General features: G+C 29.5%; 1 protein-coding gene across 1 annotated transcript; it reads right to left on the reverse strand.

Moving 5' to 3' along the window:
• Positions 1-15,015: 15,015 nt before the first annotated feature.
• On the reverse strand, positions 15,016-18,207 carry LOC132736410 (uncharacterized). The gene is made up of 2 exons (XM_060723537.1): positions 17,313-18,207; positions 15,016-16,400 (listed from the first exon to the last, which is right to left on the reverse strand). The coding sequence occupies exons 1-2, from the start codon at positions 17,319-17,321 to the stop codon at positions 15,834-15,836; spliced, it is 576 nt and encodes a 191-aa protein (XP_060579520.1). The 5' UTR covers positions 17,322-18,207; the 3' UTR covers positions 15,016-15,833.
• Between the last annotated feature and the right edge of the window lie 2,246 nt (positions 18,208-20,453).

Below are 20,453 nucleotides of genomic sequence, written 5' to 3' on the forward strand. Positions count from 1 at the left end.
GAAACAAAAAAAGGAAACATATCCCTTTATCTGTTTTTGTGATTTTTACGACAAATATTGAAAATCAAAATTCTGTTTTTAAAAAAAGCAAATTTTTTAAAAACCCAAGATTTGTATGTACTTTTTAGATCAAATTTTTAAAACCAAACTGCACAATTTTTTTCGAGAAAAATTAATAATAAAACCCAAACCCCTTTTTAAACACCATAAGTTAAAATTTAGTTTTGATAGTAAAGAGAAAAGAAATTTCCCCCCTCAAAAAAAATAGAAAAAAACAAAAACCCTAAAGAAACCCCAAACACGGGGCAAAATTAAAAATTTTTGCAGGCCCCCTTTTGAGCCTGTTCAGGGACGGAAACGGAAAGTGAAAAGTTACCGTCCACCCCCCAAAGCACCGGTTTAAACAGAATTCAACTTTTAAATATGAATAGTAAATTTTTGAATTTAGAAACATCCGAAAGGATGGTTAAAGCGGCGGTTCCCCATGGAACCTTCAATTTGTGAAAACAGTATTGCCTTTCCATGAAAAGCGGCGAAAATGGTTTCCCCAAAAGAAAAAAAAAAGCGTGGGGCCCAAAAACGGAAAAAATGGCGAACTAAAAAAAAGGGAAATTTAAAAAGGGGCAGGGGTTTTTTTTTAATAAAAACCCCCCTGCGATCCGGGTTTAAGCCCCGTAAAAAGAAAAAATTTAAAAAGCGGGGCAACATATCCTAAGGGTGATTCAACTTTATCAAGTGGAATATTGGAACCACCCAACTAAAAAATCCCAAAAAGTTAAAAACAAAAAAATACCCAAGCAAAAAACAAAAATTTGTGGGTCCCTAACGATCTTAAGGATCGAAAAAAATAACATCAATTGATTAAATGTACAAAACCCAAAATTAAACCCCTTAAAATTGCCCCAGTTGAGGGGTTCCCAAAAAAATATAGTTCTGTAAAAATTGAAAAATATGAAAAATTTCCCTTTTTTTTTTTCATATCATTTTTTTTATTTTTTTAAATTATGATTTTGAAGTCAAAGGTTGCGGGAAACCTAAAAATGTGAAATTTTATTTTTACTGCTAGTCAGATTAACTTACTGATAAAAATTATTTTTGTTAAATCACTTTTGGAGTATTTTTAAAATTTTCTCCCAAAGATCAAACTTTTTTTAATGTTTACAAAAAATTTTAAACTTAATCAGTTGCTAACCAGTCTTACTATAAGCAGTTGGGGAAAATGTTTTGGGTTTTTTGGTTGAAAATATTTTTGGATAAATTAAAATAGGTTAAGGGTTTAAAAAAACGGGGCACTTTTCCCCCAATTTATTTTTTTTTAAATCCCTTTTAAAACACTAACCTAAAATTTTTAAATCTTCTTTTGCTTTAAGAAATTTTCTTAACTTACAAATTTAAACACCAAAATTAGTTTTTTTAAGGACCCCTCCTTTTGGAAGTGGTTTTTGTACTATAGGGTTTGGGTACTACGCTTACTTCATCAATTGTCAACAACGTTTGAAAACCGCCCCGTTGTGCATTCTTCCGCTGTTAGTTAATTTAAAAACGATCAAAAAAAAGCCTTTAAAATAAGGTATTTTTTAAACCCAAACAAATATTTTCCTTTTAAGCTTTCCCATCTCCTTTCAAAAAAAAAATTAAGTCTAAAACCACTCTTTATGGGGTTTGGGCCTGCGTAAATAAAACTTTTTTAATACTAAAATTTTAACAAAATTTTTTCAGAATAAAATAAAATTGATATGTGAAAACAAAAGTTTATATTATCCCATTGGAGATTATACTGACACTTTAAAAATGAAATGTAAAAGTGTGATTGTCTTAAAAAATATTTTTTTTACAAATGGTGACCTAAATTTTAAATATGTAAAAATATTTCAAAAAATTTAAAACAAGAACCATGTATTTGTTAAATTTGTAGGGGATGATATCTCCCGGAAATTTGAAAATGACATAAAAAACCCAAAACGAAGCACATCCCTTTATGAACAATGGGGTATCAATTCTTATAATAGGAAAGTAAAAGAGATTGGTCATCTAAGAAAAATATTTTTCGATACATTTATTACCCCCTTTTTTCTTGTTTTATAACGGTATATTTTTAACCAATTGGTTTAAAACTAGTATGAAATATTGGGTTTTGAAAAAAAGGGAAAATTTAAAAAACATGAATAACTTTTTTGGGTGGGGAAGGGAATAGAAAGTAAAAAACAAATGAAAAATAAATTAGTTCTTTTTAAATTAAAATTTGACTTGGGTCTAAAAATTGGAAGGTTTTTTTAAGAAAAGAATTTACTATTTTGATGGGTATTTTTGGTATTAGATATAGAAACAAAATAGAGAACAATAAAAACCCCTTTAAAAAAACCCCAACACAGCAAAATTGAAAATTTTCCCAAGGGCATGGGTTTTGATTGACCCCTGTTATCGGGGTATTTGTAAATGAAAACCCTCCCGCCCAAAGGCCCAAAAACCGTTTTAAGCAGAATTCAACATTCAAAAAAAACCGGCCCGGAAAAAATTTATCAAAGGGGTTTGTTGTTGAAAAAGTGTGAAATAATAACCCGATATTACAAAATGAAATATATTTATAAAGCAATAAAAAAATGTTCTAGAAATAAAATATTAAAATTTTAAATCATAAAAATCTCAAATATCTTTTTAGAATTTTTTATCAACATTTTTTTTAAAAGAAAATTGGGAAATTAAAGAAAAACCCAAAATGATTTTTTCCCTTTTGTTTTTTATAAATTTTTTAGTAAAAGACTTTTTATCCGAGTGTTCAAAGGTTTATTCGAAATTGTAATGCTTTTAATGTTGAATACTAAAAAAAGAAAACGTTTTTCTATAGAGATTTTTAAAATTGACATAATGTAGGGCGATGGGGTAACATATATTTGTTTTTAAAAAACAAGGGAGGACAAATATTTAAAATTGATTGTAAGGGTATTTGAAAAACTTGCCCAAACAAAGAAAACCCAGGGTTAGGGTTTATTTGTGGGAATTAAAACAATGATGCATAAATGGCACAGTAAACATCAGTAAGAGCTTATTTTTTAAAAGTGAAAATTAGTAAACCGCGTTTATAAAAAAAAATTTAAAAATACTGAAAATTTTTTGATTTTGTTTAATAAAGTGGAATAAAAAAAAAAAACAATAGCATCAAGGTTTTGTACACGTTTTTTTAACCCGTATAAAAAAGTAGACCAAAATAACTTTTTTTTACCCCGTTTGAAAAACGGGACGTATTATGGGAAGCCCCCGACGGGGGGGCGGTCGGGCGGGGGGGGCGGGGCGGGCGGGCGGGGGGGCCGGGGTCTTTTTTGTCCGGAGCATATCCCTACCTGTATGGAGGGGGGGGGTTTTAATGAAACTTATAGAAATGTTCACATATTTAGGACAGTGGGCGCGCCCTGAACCAAGGGCCTTTGGGCAAAGGTCAAGGGGGCACACTTAGAGCTCATTGAAAAATGCCTTTGTCCGGAGCAAGGAAAATTCCACATGTATGAGGGATTTGAATTAAATTTCTTGGTTACAAAGTTTTACCTTGTGAGGCGGGGTTCCCCTGCCCCGATTCAGGGCCTTTCGACCCCAAAGGGCAAGGGCACCTAGAAAGGGCAAAGTTCCCGATAAAAATATGAAGATGTGTATATGGAACCTTTTGGGCACATTTTTTGAGGGATTTTTAACACAAAAGGTCATTATCAAAACTTTGGGGCTTAAATTTTGGTCAATAAAATACAAGGTCAAGGGGCAAATAAAAATGGGGAAAAAATCCAGGGTTTTTTAAAAAGAAATTTAAAAACAAAAGGGCGGGCAACAAAGGGTTTTTACTTTGTTCAAAATGAATTTTCACAATTTTCTCCCTTGATTAAATTTCACTTTTCCCAATTTAAAAATAGAATTTATTTAAAAAGGGGATAAAATAAACCTTTTCTTGGGGCTTGAGTATGTTTTTAAAGAATGTACTTTTTTACACAATTTTTTCATTTATTGGTCAAGAAAATTTTCTGTGATAACTTTTGGGGGTTCTGTAGAAATTGGGATTTGTTTATAAAATCAAAACTAATTTCCTTATCAAATGTAAAAACTTTTTCATAGAAATTTTAAATTTTATTTTTTTCTAATTTCAGTTCAACTCCTACATGTAGAAAAAAATTTTCATGAAACTCATAAAAATTTACACAAAGAGGAAAAAGTGTGGCACATGAAAAGGTTTTTTTACGTCAAAGATAAAGGGCACACTTGGAGCTCATGAAAAATCTTGTCCGGAGCAAACTTCCACATGAAATAGAGGGATTTCATAATTTATTTGGGCCAAAATGTTCACCATTGTGAGGGGGTGCCCAGGCAAGTTTCAGGCCCTTCCCGCCAAGGTCAAAGGTCACACATAGAGGTCAAGTTCAGATAAAAATATGAAGATGTGTATATGGACCATTTAGTCATCATTTATTGAGAGATTGAAAACCAAAATGGTCATTATCAAGACTATGGCTGTGATACATTTTATTTAGGTCAATATTATACAAGGTCAAGGTCACTAAAGATGATGAATTATCCAGTTTTTGTCCGGAGCATATTTTCCTACATGCATGGAGGGTTTTTAATGAAATTTCATAGAAATGTTCACCATTATGAAAAAGCCAGTCACGCACGAAAACTGGGTCTCTAGGTAAAAGGTCAAGGTCAAAAAAGGGCTCATTGAAAAACGCTTGTCCGGAGCAAAATTTCCCACAGGGCATAGAGGATTTCAATATATCTTGGCACAAATGTGCACCATTGTGAGGCGGAGTGTTGCGCACAAAATTCCCAGGTCCTTGCAGCCAAGGTCGGGTCACACATAGAGGTCAAATTTTCAGATAAAAAATATGAAGATGTGTATAGGGACGATTTAATCATCATTATTGAGGGATTGAAAACACAAAGGGTCATTATCATGACTATGGCTGTGACACATGTATGTAATTTTGTTCAATATATGCAAGGTCAAGGTCACTAAAGATGGTGAAATATCCAGATTTTGCTGGAGCATATCTCTACATGTAGGGAAGAATTTTTATAATCTTTATGGAAATGTTCACCACCATGATATGTATTTCTCCATGCATGATCAGGTCTCCAGGTCAAAGGTCAAGGTCACACTTAGGAGTCATTGAAAAAACGCTTGTCCGGAGCAAAACTTCTACATTCATAGGGGGGTTTTAATATAATTGGCACAAATGTTAACAATTGTGAGGCTGAGTGTCGCACGCAAATTCAGATCCTGCGACCAAAGTCAATGTTACACATAGAGGTCAAAATTCAGCTAAAAATTTGAAGATGTGTATAGGACCATTTAGTCATCATTTATTGATTTGGGTTGTAGCACAAATGGTAATATCATGACACAGGTGTGACACATTTAAATTTTGGTTTTAATATTTGAAAGGGCCCAAGGGTGACGGGAAGATGATTAAATATCCAGATTTTGGGCCCGGAGAAATTTTTTCCCACATGAAAGGGAAAGGAATTTTTAATTTGTTATTTTATAAATTGTTCAGGCACCCCATGAGCCCGTAGGGGCCCTGCACATAAACCCAAAGGGTCTCTGGGTAAAAGGGTGAAGGCCCAACAGTTAGAGCTAAATAAAAAAAACGTTTGCCCTGGGGGAAAAAACTTCTAAAAATCCCATAGGGGGAAATTCAATAAAATTTTTGGAAAAAAAATGTTAAATAATTGTGAGGCCGGGAGTGCCGGGGCATAAAATTCAGGTCCCCGGGCGCCCAAAGGGTAAAGGTCACAAATCCTGTGCATACTTCCCTACTGTTTTTGTTTTAAGGTTCTTTTAAAAACCCACAGTCCAAGAATAAAAAAAATGCTTGCTAGATAACACTTACCCTAAAAGGCCCCCCTCTCCATCTAAAGCTTTCGGGAAAACGGGCGTATTTTGTGAAATATGGAAACCCCCTTATCAATAATAAAGGGACAAAATAATAAAAAATAATAATAAAAAATAATAAAATAAAAAAAATAATAAAATAAAAATAATATATTATATACAAAGAGCAAAAACAAATTGAAAATATGTAAATGTACGACCCAAATTCCAAAAAAAGATATAATTTGTGTTCCACCAATTTAAATGAGTGACGGAAAAAGGAAATGAATACATGTGTTGTAGGAAATTTGCAAAAAAAATAAGTACAATTATTTTAAATTTTGTTTTATTTGTCAAAATTAATAAATAAATACAAATTTTAAAATCTGAATATGTGCAAAAAAAAATTAAAATTCCAACTTAAAAACCCTTTCAGTTTTGGAATCCCTAAAATATACATAAAAACATTTTAAATTTTTGAAAAAAAATATAAGAAAACAATGGGAAAAAATAAAATTTTCCAAAAAATTCCCAAATTTGGGTTTAAAAATTTTTATAACAAAACACTAAAATATTTTGCAAAATTTTTTTTGACCCCAAAATAAAATTTTTCTATTTAACCCTATTTATTTAAACCATTTTTTTTTTAATGGGGTTTTGTTTAATCTTAATCGCACAAAAGAAATATGTTTAATTAGAACTTAAGTATACATAAACTGTTGAAAAAAGTTATATTGGTGATTTAGATAGAAGAAAAAGGGGAGATAAAAAAAAAAACAAAAAAAAACCAGAACAAATGCCATTATTTATTTTTACGTAATTAAAAATTATTTTAGCGAAGCGTTCCAATTCGTCTTTAAAATTATATGTGATTGCATATGTGAGTTAAAAAATTAAAAATCGGCCCTGGCGAGCAAAATTTCTTTTGATTCAACGAGTGAATTTAATTCCAATTATGAACTACACGAATTTAATATCTATTTTTCATATACCCAACTTTAAAACGTTTAATGTGAAAAAAAGAGTTTTTTTCATTGATGCGCCTATAGTATAACGAAACTTTTGGCGTTTTTACACATGTTTTTAAACGCAAATGACGTACGCAAATTTGCAGGCCCGTAAATACATATTTATGGATCGCGAATGGAAACGGGTGTGTGATAAAATGTTTGTTAGACAATGTAATTTTTTTTCTATCTTCTAAAAATTTTCATAATATTTGAAAAAGTTTTAAGGAAGGGTCCAAAAAATTTGTTAAAACTTTTTGCCCAATTTTTTGTATTTAACTTGATGTTTATTTTTTGAAAAATTGTGAAATTAAATATTTTTTGATAGTTACGCTGAAATATTACTAAATCCCCAATAAAAATTTAAAATTTAAAAGGAATTCCCCAGTTTCAATTTAAATTATCCGAAGTATTGTACCCCATAAGAATAGTTAATCGCTTTCTTTTAGCCCTTTTTTTTTCCCCCTATTTTTCGTAATTAAATTTTCCAGGGGCTCTGGGATTTATTTTATGTTAAGCAAGTGTCCACGGACTAGAATTTTTACTTTTACATAGGGAAACAGATTTTCTAAGGGGTCACGTGGCTTTTCCCTAAAAAAAATGAAAAAAAAGGGCTCCCATTTTTTTCTCGATTATTTTATTTTATGTTAACCCCGATGGACATCAATTTTTCCCCTTGGGTCCCTATGAACTCAAATTTTTATTTTGTTGCCCCCTGAAAAAATATTTTTTTGCTGAATAGTCAAAATAACCCCTTTTCAAGGGAAAGTAATTGCAATGAAAAAAAATTATTGTCAAACGGAAATGCAGACATTTAAGCATGAAAAGGGGAATTTTTTAAAAATTTTAATCAGTAATTTTACAATATGGTGGCATAGGAAAATTTGCTGGGATTCAGGCTTTGATAGTTTTTGCTTATTAAAATTTTTTTTTTCTAAATATGCGCTAAAATATGTTTTTCTTCGTGTTTATGTATAAAGTTGTCGATTTCCCAAACAGAACATAAATAATTCGACAGGGGAACCCAGGGATTCATCTTTTTTTCAAAACCATGCTAAAATTTTGGGAAAAAAAGGTCAGTTTTCACAATAAAACGTGAAAAGCGTTAGTTTTTTTGTTTCCTAAATAAAACCGTTTATTGTATTTTATGTTTTGTAATTCATCACTTTTTAAAAGAATAAAGAAAAGAAAACTCTAGTGGGCCTACGAAAAGTACATTAAAATTAAAAGGGTAGGACATTTTAGTTTTAAATTTATTTTGGGGTTTATTTTTTTACTTTAAATTTAGTTGCAATTCAGATCATCTGTTTTTTTGTTGGGGTAATAAAAAATGAAAAAGGGTTTTTGTGAGTAACAGTAAAAATTACCCCTCGAAAAAATACTGTTCCCCTGGGCTACCCTCGGGTAACATATTTTTTAAATTTTTTACTGCCCCCAAAAAACCATGTGTTTTTTAAAATTTACCGCAACGCTTAGTTCAGTTTTTAAAAATTAAGAAAAACTTTTGTAGCAGCAAGAAATTAAAATCAATGTTTATATTATTTAATGCACACCAGTTTTAAAGGAAAAATTGGACTATAAGAAACAATAAATTGACACGATAGGTTTAGTTATATACCTTAAAAGGAACATATCATGCAAAAATTTAAAAAACAAACTTTACCGTATTGTTTAACGGTTATGGAGATTTTTTTAAACGTACTAGAAAGGGCGCTTTTATTCAGAAGTGAAACTCTAAATATTATTCCTATTTATAGTAATCATTTAATGAAGAAATGTTTTACTTTTGAAAATTGTTTAAAGAAAACAATTTAAAGCAATTCAGCTAACAAATACATAAGCAAAATTATTGTTTCTAGTTTTTAAAAGTTTGCCTCAATTTTCTCTTAAAAAAGTATACTTTGTGAGCTTGTCAAAAAAATACTTTAACCGTTAGTTTTTTTATCGACTTTGAAAATACTTAGTACCAGGACGCATATTAATTATTTTGATAAAAATGGCATAATTTGTCAATGAAATATCGATACTTAATTTTATAATAACAAAAACAACAACACTGTTTTTTTATCAAGAGTGGACCCGAGAGACACACAAACAATTTGCAAGGAAAATAAAAAAAAAAGTAAAAAAAAGTTTCCTCTTCTGGGGCTGAACCTCGCCCCGTATTTTCAATTGTCTTGCCTATATGATTATGTGGGGGTTATATTTTAAAATCTATTTATAGAAAATTTATATTTAGAAACAAACAATCTACTGGAATCCCGTAATCTATATTAAAGCCGTGGCTAAGTCTGCATATGGATAGAAAATATAAAATCCCCTATTCTTTTTTATGAGTAGATTAACAAATTGCACACTTGTACCAAAAATGTGCAAAATGTGTTGTTTTAATTGTTTATATTGATTTTAAATTAGATCTTTCAAATTTTGGATTATTGAAGCGTTAACCTTAACAGAATTAAGGTATAGACTTACATACGTGCCATAAATCTTATCTTTTAACAGTATCAAATCAAATATATGAAACTGTTCACAAAAAACATGTTGTACTTTTTCAAATGGCAATATATGAAGCAGAAAATTAAAAATGGGCTCCTCTATTATAATTAGTAAAAAATTTTTTTTTTATAAAAAAAAATACAAAAATACAATAAAAAAGCCTATATTTTAATGAAATATGTATTTGACATAGTTGGAACCGCAGGGTTATTTTTAATAAAATATATTTTTAAAATAGTAAATAAAGGTTTTGGATAGTGTTTTTTTGATATCAAGGGGGGGGGGATTATTTTTTTATAATTTTACCATTTTTGAAAAGCAATGTGGCCCCAACGCCGTGGTGGGCCCAAAAGGTGCTGCTTCCGGAACCGTGACGTTTCTGCGGGTTTTGGGAAATTTATACCGTTTACCGTTTAAGTGTTAAACGTGAATATTAATCTTTTTTAAACTTAAAACTTTTTTAATTTTTCATTTTCATTGGAATGAATTAAGCAAAAAATTTTTTTAAAAAAATTAAAATTTTATTCATTGACGTTTATTGGGAAAACATTAATTAAACATTATGGTTTTGTCGGGAATTATTAGTCAAAGTTTTCATGTCTTATTTGTAAAATTTGTTTGAACCCCTCAAAAACCCCTTACCCATTAAATTTACCTTTCTATAAATACCAAAAATCGGGATTTAGTGGGGAAATTTGCCATGTGAAAATTTTTAACCCCTTTGGTATTTAAAGTTTTTTTTTTTGATTTCGAAAAATTTTTAAAAAAGGATATGCAAAATTTTGGCGAAAAATTTTAAAATTACAGGTTTTATCCCCAGATATTGACCTTATGAACATTCGGTTTTTCTTTAAAATTTTTTTGTCCCTTTAATAGGGGATTTCAAGTCTAATTTACGAAAAAACATTAAATATTAAAATGTGATGAACCTATGGGGAAAGTCATTTTAATTCCTTTTTCTAACAAATATATTCCTGATTTCAAAAGTGGCATTTTGTTTATTCAATACTTTGTTTCTGCTTAAAATAACTGGAATAGATCTTAACGCCCAAATTTGAAAGTTCATGAATAATATTCCTTAAATTTCACGTAGAATATGACCCAGACAAAATAAAATTCATTAAACCAACTTTTGGGCTAGGTATATGTAGACTTAAATTTTTTTATCATTAGTGTCCCCTTATCTGTGTTTTAAGTCTATTCCTTTAGTGTTCGTTACGCTGCATACAAAAATATTGCAAAAAGAAAATACAGCGTAAAATGATATTAGGGTGCGTTGACACTTCATTTGACATTTTTTACATCTACTTTCTGTTCTGTACTTTCTGTGAACTGTATCTATGCTCAAAGTTTCCAATTCTATTCCTTGCATTAATAAATTCCTTTAATGATCCAGACAATGAAATTGAATAGAAATTGGAAAAGAGAGATAATTTATAAATCGGACCTGGAAGTGTCAGTTTTTAGTTTCTTTTCTAGTACATATATTATTTGGTTAACAAAATTTATTTTAATTAATTTTTTAATGGGGACCAGAAGAGTTTATAGACAATTTTTTGGCCCACATTTTCCCAAAATATGTACAAAAACTTCAAATTATAAAAAACTAAAATCCAAGATTTTTTAGTTATTATCGATAAGAAAAACTCCAAAAAGTATTTACGCGGAATAAAGTCATTAAAAAAGTTTTTTTTGCTTAAAAAAGTTTTTTGGGTAATATATATAAAAGGACGCTATTACGTTTCGCCCCCAATCACCTTTTTTTGGGAAAAGAAAGTAATGAAAACCCGTTGTTTACTTTAAACGTTGTTTTGGTCCCCGCCCCCAATTTGTTTTTAAATATACGTATGTTATGGAAACTTTGTCAAAATGATTTATATAAAACAAAATAGTTATAAAATAATGTGTTACCATACACTTTGTTATAAAATAATGTGTAACCCAACAGCTTCTTCAATATATAATCATTTCCCATTTTAAACTTCTAGCGCTCTTTACTGTTTGGCTTTCATTACTTTAGCTTTATTATTTACATTTTTTTTATTACCATGTTCTAAATTCTGACCAGATATTTAAATATACGAATACTGTATGGCTAAAAATACAAGGTGTTATTTACTAATAATAAAACTATTCAGATACAATGAAACACAAATATTTTTGTGTCCTCAAGTGAATTTGTCTGTAAATAGCAGATCTGTAGTATCATCAATAATATTAAAATATTTGATATAATTCAGAAATTCGGTAACAAACCACGAAACAATAGGAAATGAGTGATAGATACATGATATGATTTGCCATATCTATATATAGCTTCATAATAAAGTATTCTAGTTACAAAAGGATTATTTTTATTATATACACGTGTTATGTTCATGCTAAATCACATTGAACTATATTAACATTTTTTTTTCCCAGACATATTTCATTACAAATCAAAAAACGTACATTTATATTATTTTTGGCAATTATTTGAATTGCACTTACTACGAAAAAAATTTTTTGGTGACATCACGTGTGTGCCAAATTTAGGTCATAATGCAGTACAAAGTAACATTTTTGCTGCATTGTAACGCTTATGAGACAGTAAGAGAAAATTCTTCAATTTTAATGAATATGTCAAACAATAATAAATTGATCCTTTTTTTGACATCTTACATGGCAACATCATGTGTTGGCACTCAAATGAACGACAGAGGCATTTTGTAAGGATGTTTAAAAAAAACAGTGATATAAAAAGTAAATTGAATTATTGAAGCTAAACTTAGTCAGACTATTTCTTTATACTTTTAAACATACATGCTAAGTACAGTATTTTATGAAATGACCTGTTTTGAGGTTCCATTTCAAAAAAAATATAGTAACTTATGTGGCAGCTTATTTTTGAAGCAATATGGTCTACAAACCAATTGTATTTGTCTGTTTTATATAATATAATGTAATATTTTTATCAGTGATTTATGATGTTATGTATATTGGTATAATTTTAGTGTCTGTGTAAACAACAACATTAATACTCAAAAAACTACAAAAATATATCTGACAACCTTATAAAACTCCCCCTTCAAATGTAAAAGCTTTAAAAATTCAAATTTAATACTTACAATGTTAGTGGCTCATGTTTAGTAAATGGAATCTAAATTTAAAAAGAATCTTCTAAACTAGAACATTAGGGGTTAATTGTTTAATGCTTAGTAAAGTATTTTATTTTTCAGATAGATTTCATAGAGCAAGTCATAAGGTTTCGCTGTAATTACAACATAACAAGATTTATTTTTGCCGAGTGGAAGGAAAATGGCTTTAATTTCATGGGTGGCGGAAGCCTCGAGTGAAATAATTGTCTACCTCAAAAATGAAAAAATAAGTCCTGTATTTAATAAAAGGAAACCTTGAATTTTCTGTTTATTATAATACCATTTTGATTCCATTTGAAGGCTTCCCCTTCAATTTAGTATTTGGCTGACTTTAAAGAAATTAGTCCATTGACAAAAAAGAATAGAGAAAAGAAAAATGTTGTATGCAATGAAAAGCAATTTGGACAGTGAAAATGAAAATACGCGTTTTAAAATGTCATCAATATTTCCCAATATTCATTAATAAGTAATAATAAAATTTTAAATATTTAGCTTTTAACGAACGTTTAATCTAAGATATAATGAATAATTCTAAAAATTTCAGTTATACATAGGACGACTTATTTATCTGTGTGTATATTACCAAACATTTATTTGTATTTTTACTTAAAAACGAAACAAAACAAAACAAAAAAAAAGAGAATGAAATTCAATTTTAAATTTTTGGTTTTTGGATACTTGTTTTAAAGATAAAAATTTTCCCGTTTTAATTTTTTAGAGGGGAAAAAATTTTTTTTTTAACAAAATTTTTAGCAAAATCAATGGGGCAATAGGACTTTTAAGATTTTAAAATTTTCAAATTTTTATTGTAATTTGTTAAAAGTGCTTTTTTTTAAAGGTTTAAAAACAATAATTTAAGGGTGTTTCCCTGTAATGTAAAGTAAAAATATTTTAAGTGTTAAAAACCCATATGTAAAAAAAATTTAATTAAACCCCATAAAAATTTGTAAAGCCCCTTTTTTTTTTTTAAATACAGGAAAGGGCGCCTTTTTTTATATATATATGTTTTTAAAATTTTATGCATTGTTTGTTGTATTTTGACACTTTAAAATAAATTTTATTAAAAAATCCCCGGCTATTTCCCGGAATTTTAATTAATTTTAGGTGTTAAAATTTTAATTTTGTTATATCATTTGTATTTCGCCGTAAAAATGAATTTTACAGCATAAAAACAATGAATTGCAATTATTCATATAGAAAAATTGATGTGAATTGGTCGAGTAAAATTAATCATTTATCGAAGCACGTTATACACTTCATCCTGTTTAACATTAAATAATGTATGACATTTGTTGTAACAAATAATAGTGATTCTGAAAACCAATGAAGAAAGGCATTTTTTAAGGTACAGTACGTAACTTCAACAAAATTTATAGAAGCCGGAGAAAAAATGTCCAAGTTAATGAATTATTTAATGTGATAAAGAAAAATTTATTTGGTATGTATCAATCAATCTAGATTTATTAGTTTTCAGTCCCAAAATTAATTTGATTGCTTCAAAATTTAAGACCAATGAACCGCCGACGGCACTCATACCACCTAACATTTTGTAGCTTCCCTATGCATTTTTATAAAATATTTTTTTATTACCCCGGGGTTATGTTTATTTTAAGAAATTTGGGTTGGTTAAAAGGAAAGGTCGATTTTTTGGTACTAGAGATAAAATTTTATTCGCAAATTAAAAACAAAACTGGGTTGTTTTTTTAAAATTTATTGTAATAAAAGGCTGTTTTGGGATTTTTTTAAAAAAAAACCCCCAATTATCTTTCATTTAAAATGTATTGATTTTTAAAAATAAAAAAAAAAACATGCTGGCTAGGGTTTTGGGAAAATTTAAAATCTTTTCAATAGTAAATTTTTTAAAGCCCAAAACATAAGTAATGTAAAAAACTCAAAAATTACATCTAACAATTAATACAAAGAAATTTCAAAATATTTTGACGAACAAGGGGGATGGGCACTTAAAACAATTTTATTTGACAAATTCAACATCTATAATTTTTACAAAAATATTTATGATAGATTGTATATCAGATTTTTGTTCAATGGCAATAAAATCATAGGAAAAATAATATTGTATTATTAACGTCTTATTAACATAGTGTATACTAACGCTTAGTATTTTTTTTTGGAAATAATGTGCATGTTTTAAAATACTTTATTGCGAAATGTAAGAAATATTAAAAAATAAAATGAATTTAGATAGGGAAAGACACTTGTGTTAATTTTATTTAATGAATTTCGACAAACTGAAAAATAATTTTTAAAATGAATATGACTAAACATGTATACACTGTATATACAATATATATTGCCCTTTAACAAAAAATATCCTATACAAATGGTGCAATATAACAAAAAGTAAACAAGATTAAACAAAGACTATTATAAACATAAAAATATATGGAAGTTTCCAAGAAAGAATCATAATTATGGTTTTAAAAAGATGGCATAAAAACAAAATTTATTATGTATCCTAATACACATGGGGTAAAAATTTCTATCAAATTTACATTAAAAATTAATTGAGCAGTTATCTGTGGATAATTAATATAAAACATTTGTATTTATAACAACTATGAGGTATTTAGAATATCACTAACATATGATAAGTACACGACTAGGATTTATATAAATATATTGCAACTTCAGTTTACTGTTTGTGGAATCATAATGATAAGTATGAACATTGTTGTCTAAAATCCTTCCCTGATTGAGATAAATGTCAGACATTAAATATTTTTCCCCCTGAATCGGAACAGCACATGTTAATGTAAAAGGACTTGCAGTCTTTTATAATACGTTTTAATCAGAGTCTGTTAAATCTTCTCCATATCCTGCCCCTGCAGCAGCAAGGACCAGGCAAATGTCTTCATGACCTCGAATGCGTGCAAGGTCAAATGGTGTGATCCCATCAAAGGCCCTTGCATTTATATTACAGGAACGATGCCTTAACAGTAATTTGACTAGATTTAAATCACCAGTAAGGCAAGCATTGTGTAGTATTGTCCGACCTGTTTTTCCTTCCTTGAGGTTAACGTCTATGTCTTTGTCCAGTAACATACTAACTATATCTAAATGTCCGTGTGATGCAGCTAAATGAAGGCAAGTTATTCCCTCATAGTTCTTTATGGATAAATCCTGTGGAATTGTTTGGTTTGGTATATCATAAGAATTCTGTTTGATTTCATGATATCTGACAGGCTCAAGAATATTTTGCACATTTTTGTGTTGTCCTTGGCGACATGCAATGTGCAAAGATGTATATTCCGTCTTTATCGCGTTTATCTACTTCAGCACCAGCCACAATTAATCTTCTAGTGACTTCTGGCTGATTAGTTAATACTGAAAAGATGTAGAGGTGTTTGAAATAAAACGTTTGTAAAAGACAACCAGGGTGTTTGATGGTGCTTTACCAATAAACACCATTGCTAATGTTACCTCACGTAATATAATGGCTGTATGTAAGAGGGTATCTCCATCTTTATCCCTTAAATATATTCTAGAAGCGTCAATGTTTGCTGCCATATGGCCTCCATGATTTCCTTGAAATGATTCTAGTTCGTTGAAACGTTTCATCGAACAATCACCAATCATTTCTACAGAATCAAGTTGTTCACATAAATCGTTGATATCTCTTTGGCTCTCCCTATAACTCATCTTTTTATTTACTCCAGAAAACACTGGTGCAGTATCAAGATATTGCTCTGTACCGTATGCAGTGGTTTCTGTCATAACGCATCTACCATGATCAGTGTTATAATTTACCTGATTTAAACTGTCCATTTTCATTGTACAGTGAACAACGTCTGGTAAAAACCGATTTTGTTGAACAAAATGTGTGTTGGGGTCACTATATCTGCTGTTAGGAACTTCGTCTTCATTCATCATAGTCATGTTGACTGTCTGAAATAATTAAGACATAAAGACTACATTAAAACATAAATGTAAATTGATTATATTTCTAAAATCACTCAGAAGAGTAATCGAAATGTATATAAGCATATTCATCTGTCTATCTGTACTGCTATTAGAGATAAACATATAGTATAATCCTGGATACCATTTTTACTATTAGAGAAAATTAATCGATATTCAAATGAACGAAATTACATTATAGTAATATGATATTATAATATACACGTGCTACCAATGCGATTAGTACCTACACAGTCGCGTGATAACGACATTGTTCGTTATTTGATAAGAATAAAACATTTTTAAAATGTTGTTTTTATTATCATTTGTTATGTCACATGTTTGTAGGAATGAGATATTTATAAACAAGGAAATATGCATAATATTTTCACATGAAATAACATGATAACCAATTACCAATATCGATTTCAAAACTGAACATTACTCACACACATACTGGTTAACTAAGTATACTACTATTCACTTTGATAACACAAACGTTACAACAATTAATATGAGGTTGAAATGATATTTTGTTCAATGATGTCGTTCCAGTTTTAATCAATTATATTGAGACCAATATGTTATTAATTATATTAGGTATCATACTTGTACTAACATAATTTGCTAACCACTAAATGGGGTTGCACCGCTCTAGACAAATTTGTTTCAATACTCCCGACTTACAAGCACTATACCAAAAAATGATGAAATATACAAACGCCTTCATTACAAATCACGACATTCATTTAGGCCTAAATTTCTACTATTTATTCATTTTAGATAAAATAATATACGTGTGTATATTGAAAAATGTTAATGGAAATTTTATTACCTTCTAAATAACAGTCATAATTATTGTTAAAATAAAAGTTAGAAATGAATTTGAAAGCTTTTTACCTTTAACATGTAATCACACGTGTTGCATATTAACGAATGTTCACCGTTATCTAGGACACACTATTTATACCATTTGGATGAGTCACCGTTTATTTATAAATCTGTTGGTATCACGTGTATTTATTTTTTAGTCAAGAACTTTCTTACTGAAACAACACGTGTGTTTACAAAACACGACATTTACGTTTGCTAAATTATTGAACATAAAATGTATTTTTAAGTTACTATGTTACACGCTTACTTAATTTAATATGCATCCATCTTAAATAGCACATTTTATTTGCAGAAAAGTTCGTAATTTCGTAATTTGATAATTGAATAAGGTAGGTTACAAACTAATTAATTATAATATAACTTTATTAATATCTTTACACGTATATACTTTTCGAAACTTGTATGATTCTCGAAATGCTTGCTAAATGACGTCTTCTGACCTGTATATTTATCATTAGCGTCTATTTTTAGATTCGGTAATGGAAAGTCCAGAATTGTCTATAAGCTTGACTTTTAATAAAAATACAATTATTAAGTGACAAACGAAAACTGCAATAACAGAATTTAATTGATATTGGTCGATTGGTCAATTGGTTTTCTTTTCTTCATCTTTTTCAAATATAATGTACTATAATGTTTATGTTTATGTACAGTTGCGTCTAAGTTATTTTATCGCGGTTATTTTTTAGCAATTTTAGAAGTTCAAATGTGTTCCACGGTTATTCAATATTTACAATAATTTTGCAACCCGCTTTCGGTCCGAATATACATTTTCGTTTGAACATTTTAATTTACATTTCACAAACACATTAAGGAATTTAATGTTATTTTGAAGATGACAGCATTTTAAATGATATTGATTTGAAAATATCATTTGTGTTTAAGGGAACACTAATCTACGCTGAGTCACAGGTGGCAGTATCAGTGTTTGGACACCCCACCCCTATCTGCCCCTGGACCCCTACTACAACCCTGAAAAAAATTCAACACTCTAAGGCTTACTATAATGTACCAAATACAAAACCACCGGTGAAATTATATATAAAAAAAAATTTCCACTATCAAAATTATAGTTATAGAAAGGTGTAAAGCCTACTATATGTCCATTTGCCAAACAATGTGGAACACGGGAAATCGTCGTTTCGGCGACTGAGGCGCATTCCGGCGGGATTTCGCTGCATCATCATTAACATTAATAAAAAGAACTAGAATTCCTCAGTTTATGTAATTCAAGTCCAACGAATATCACTATCATTCCGATTTTTTCTGTTTCACGGTATGTTTTTTGAATTGTCGTAGCCATTTTGCAGTCTGATACCTGGGTTGAAATACGCGATCTGATTGGACGAGCCAAATTGGACGTCCAATCAGATCGCGTATAACACACAGGTATCAGAATCCAAAATGGCAACGACAAGTCAAAAATTACCGTGAAATAGAAAAAATCGATAGAATATTGATATTCATTGGACTTGAATTAAGTAAGCTGTGGAATTCTTGAATTCTTATAGTAAGCCTTAGAGTGTTGAATTTTTTTTCAGGATTGTAGAAGGGGTCCAGGGGCAGATAGGGGTGGGGTGTCCAAACACTGATACTGCCGCCTGTGCGCTGAGTTAGCGTTTTTGTACCGTATCTGTAAATCAAAGTTTTTTTTTGTTTGCTTTAAAACATTTTATAAAGAAAGGAATTTCCCTTATGCGTTTAAATTTTCGGTGCAAAGATTTTGTAAAACTACCAAAGTTTTCTTCATGTAAACGAATAATTGCAAAACAACTCAGGAATTTAATAAAAATTCTTAAAATTTAATATTCCCACTCAAGCTTTTAATCGTTTGGGTATTTTATTTATTATAGGGAAAAAACGCCTTAGAAATGAAAAACAAAAAAGAGTTTTTTTTCTAAATTTTCATACGCAACACGCAACAATAAACTAAAATAAATTAAAACGAACGGCAGTTTAGTACCAGCATTATTCAATATGTAAGTTTTTTAAAACAAACCTGTTCTGACGTGTACTGTTTAAACGTTTAATCGCAAAACAACTCACGTGAATATTCTTTATAAATTTTGCTTAAATTGATTATATCTCAAATTTATTTTTTAAATGCTACAATATTGCTTTGGTATTTTTTTTAATTATGAAGAAAAAAGTCCCTAGATATATAAAAGCACGAATAAACGGTGATATTATATTTGAATTACTTCCGGGGAAAATTTAATCAGGTAGTGATTTAAACGTTTCTATATATACTAGTATATCATAACACTTGATATTATTAGTTACCTCTCTTGCGTGGCTTCGATCGGGAGATGCTTTGGTAGTTTAGCGCGGAGGAAGGTAGTCTAGTACTGGTGTAACTCTCCAGGAACGATGGTTAGGGAACTACCCGCCTATATGACTGAGATACTGTTGGGAAAAAGCGTAAAATGAAACAAACAAACAAACAAAACTTGATATTACACTATATCTATTGTAACAATTACTGGATGAACTCATTGTTTGACTACAATGGAAATAAGTCATAACGACTCATATGTTGTGCTATCCTTAAACATAATGTGATTGACATTGCTTTTTTTTTCATTCATACATTTAAAAAAATTTGTGTGTGTTTTAAATTATGTCATTGTCACGTAGAATACTTTAATGTTGAAATTAATTCTAATCTTTGATCGGGTGCAGTACTGGGACTGTCTGTATAAGTGTCCGAAATAAAAACCCATGTGTAAGTTTATTAAATTAACTTAAATGCCCCTCTCTTGAGATAAAATGTAACGGATATTAGTAAGTGATAGTATAAAGTTTAATGCTTTTTAACAAATTTAGTTATTTGAAAATATAAAATCAGGGCATATCATATAGATATCTATGTATTTCTGTTCCACTTCCTTCAGTTAAAACATAAGTAAAACTGTGTGTTTATCAGTCTTGCACACATTTGCTAACTAAGTCATGTTAAAGAATAATATAGTTGTGAACAGACTTCCGATCAATCAACAAAAATACAAAGATAAAGTACAACATTTAAACGTTCATTGTTCAAAAGGGCAACATTTAATCTTACCATTGAACCTTATTTCTTCTTAAAAATTGCCTTTGGTCCACATTTTCCCTTGTGAATTACTTTGACGATGGTTTTTCGCCCCT

This window comes from Ruditapes philippinarum, unplaced genomic scaffold (assembly GCF_026571515.1).
Source record: "Ruditapes philippinarum isolate M1 unplaced genomic scaffold, ASM2657151v2 ctg16192_1_1_1_1, whole genome shotgun sequence".
Classification (NCBI taxonomy): Eukaryota; Metazoa; Mollusca; class Bivalvia; order Venerida; family Veneridae; genus Ruditapes; species Ruditapes philippinarum.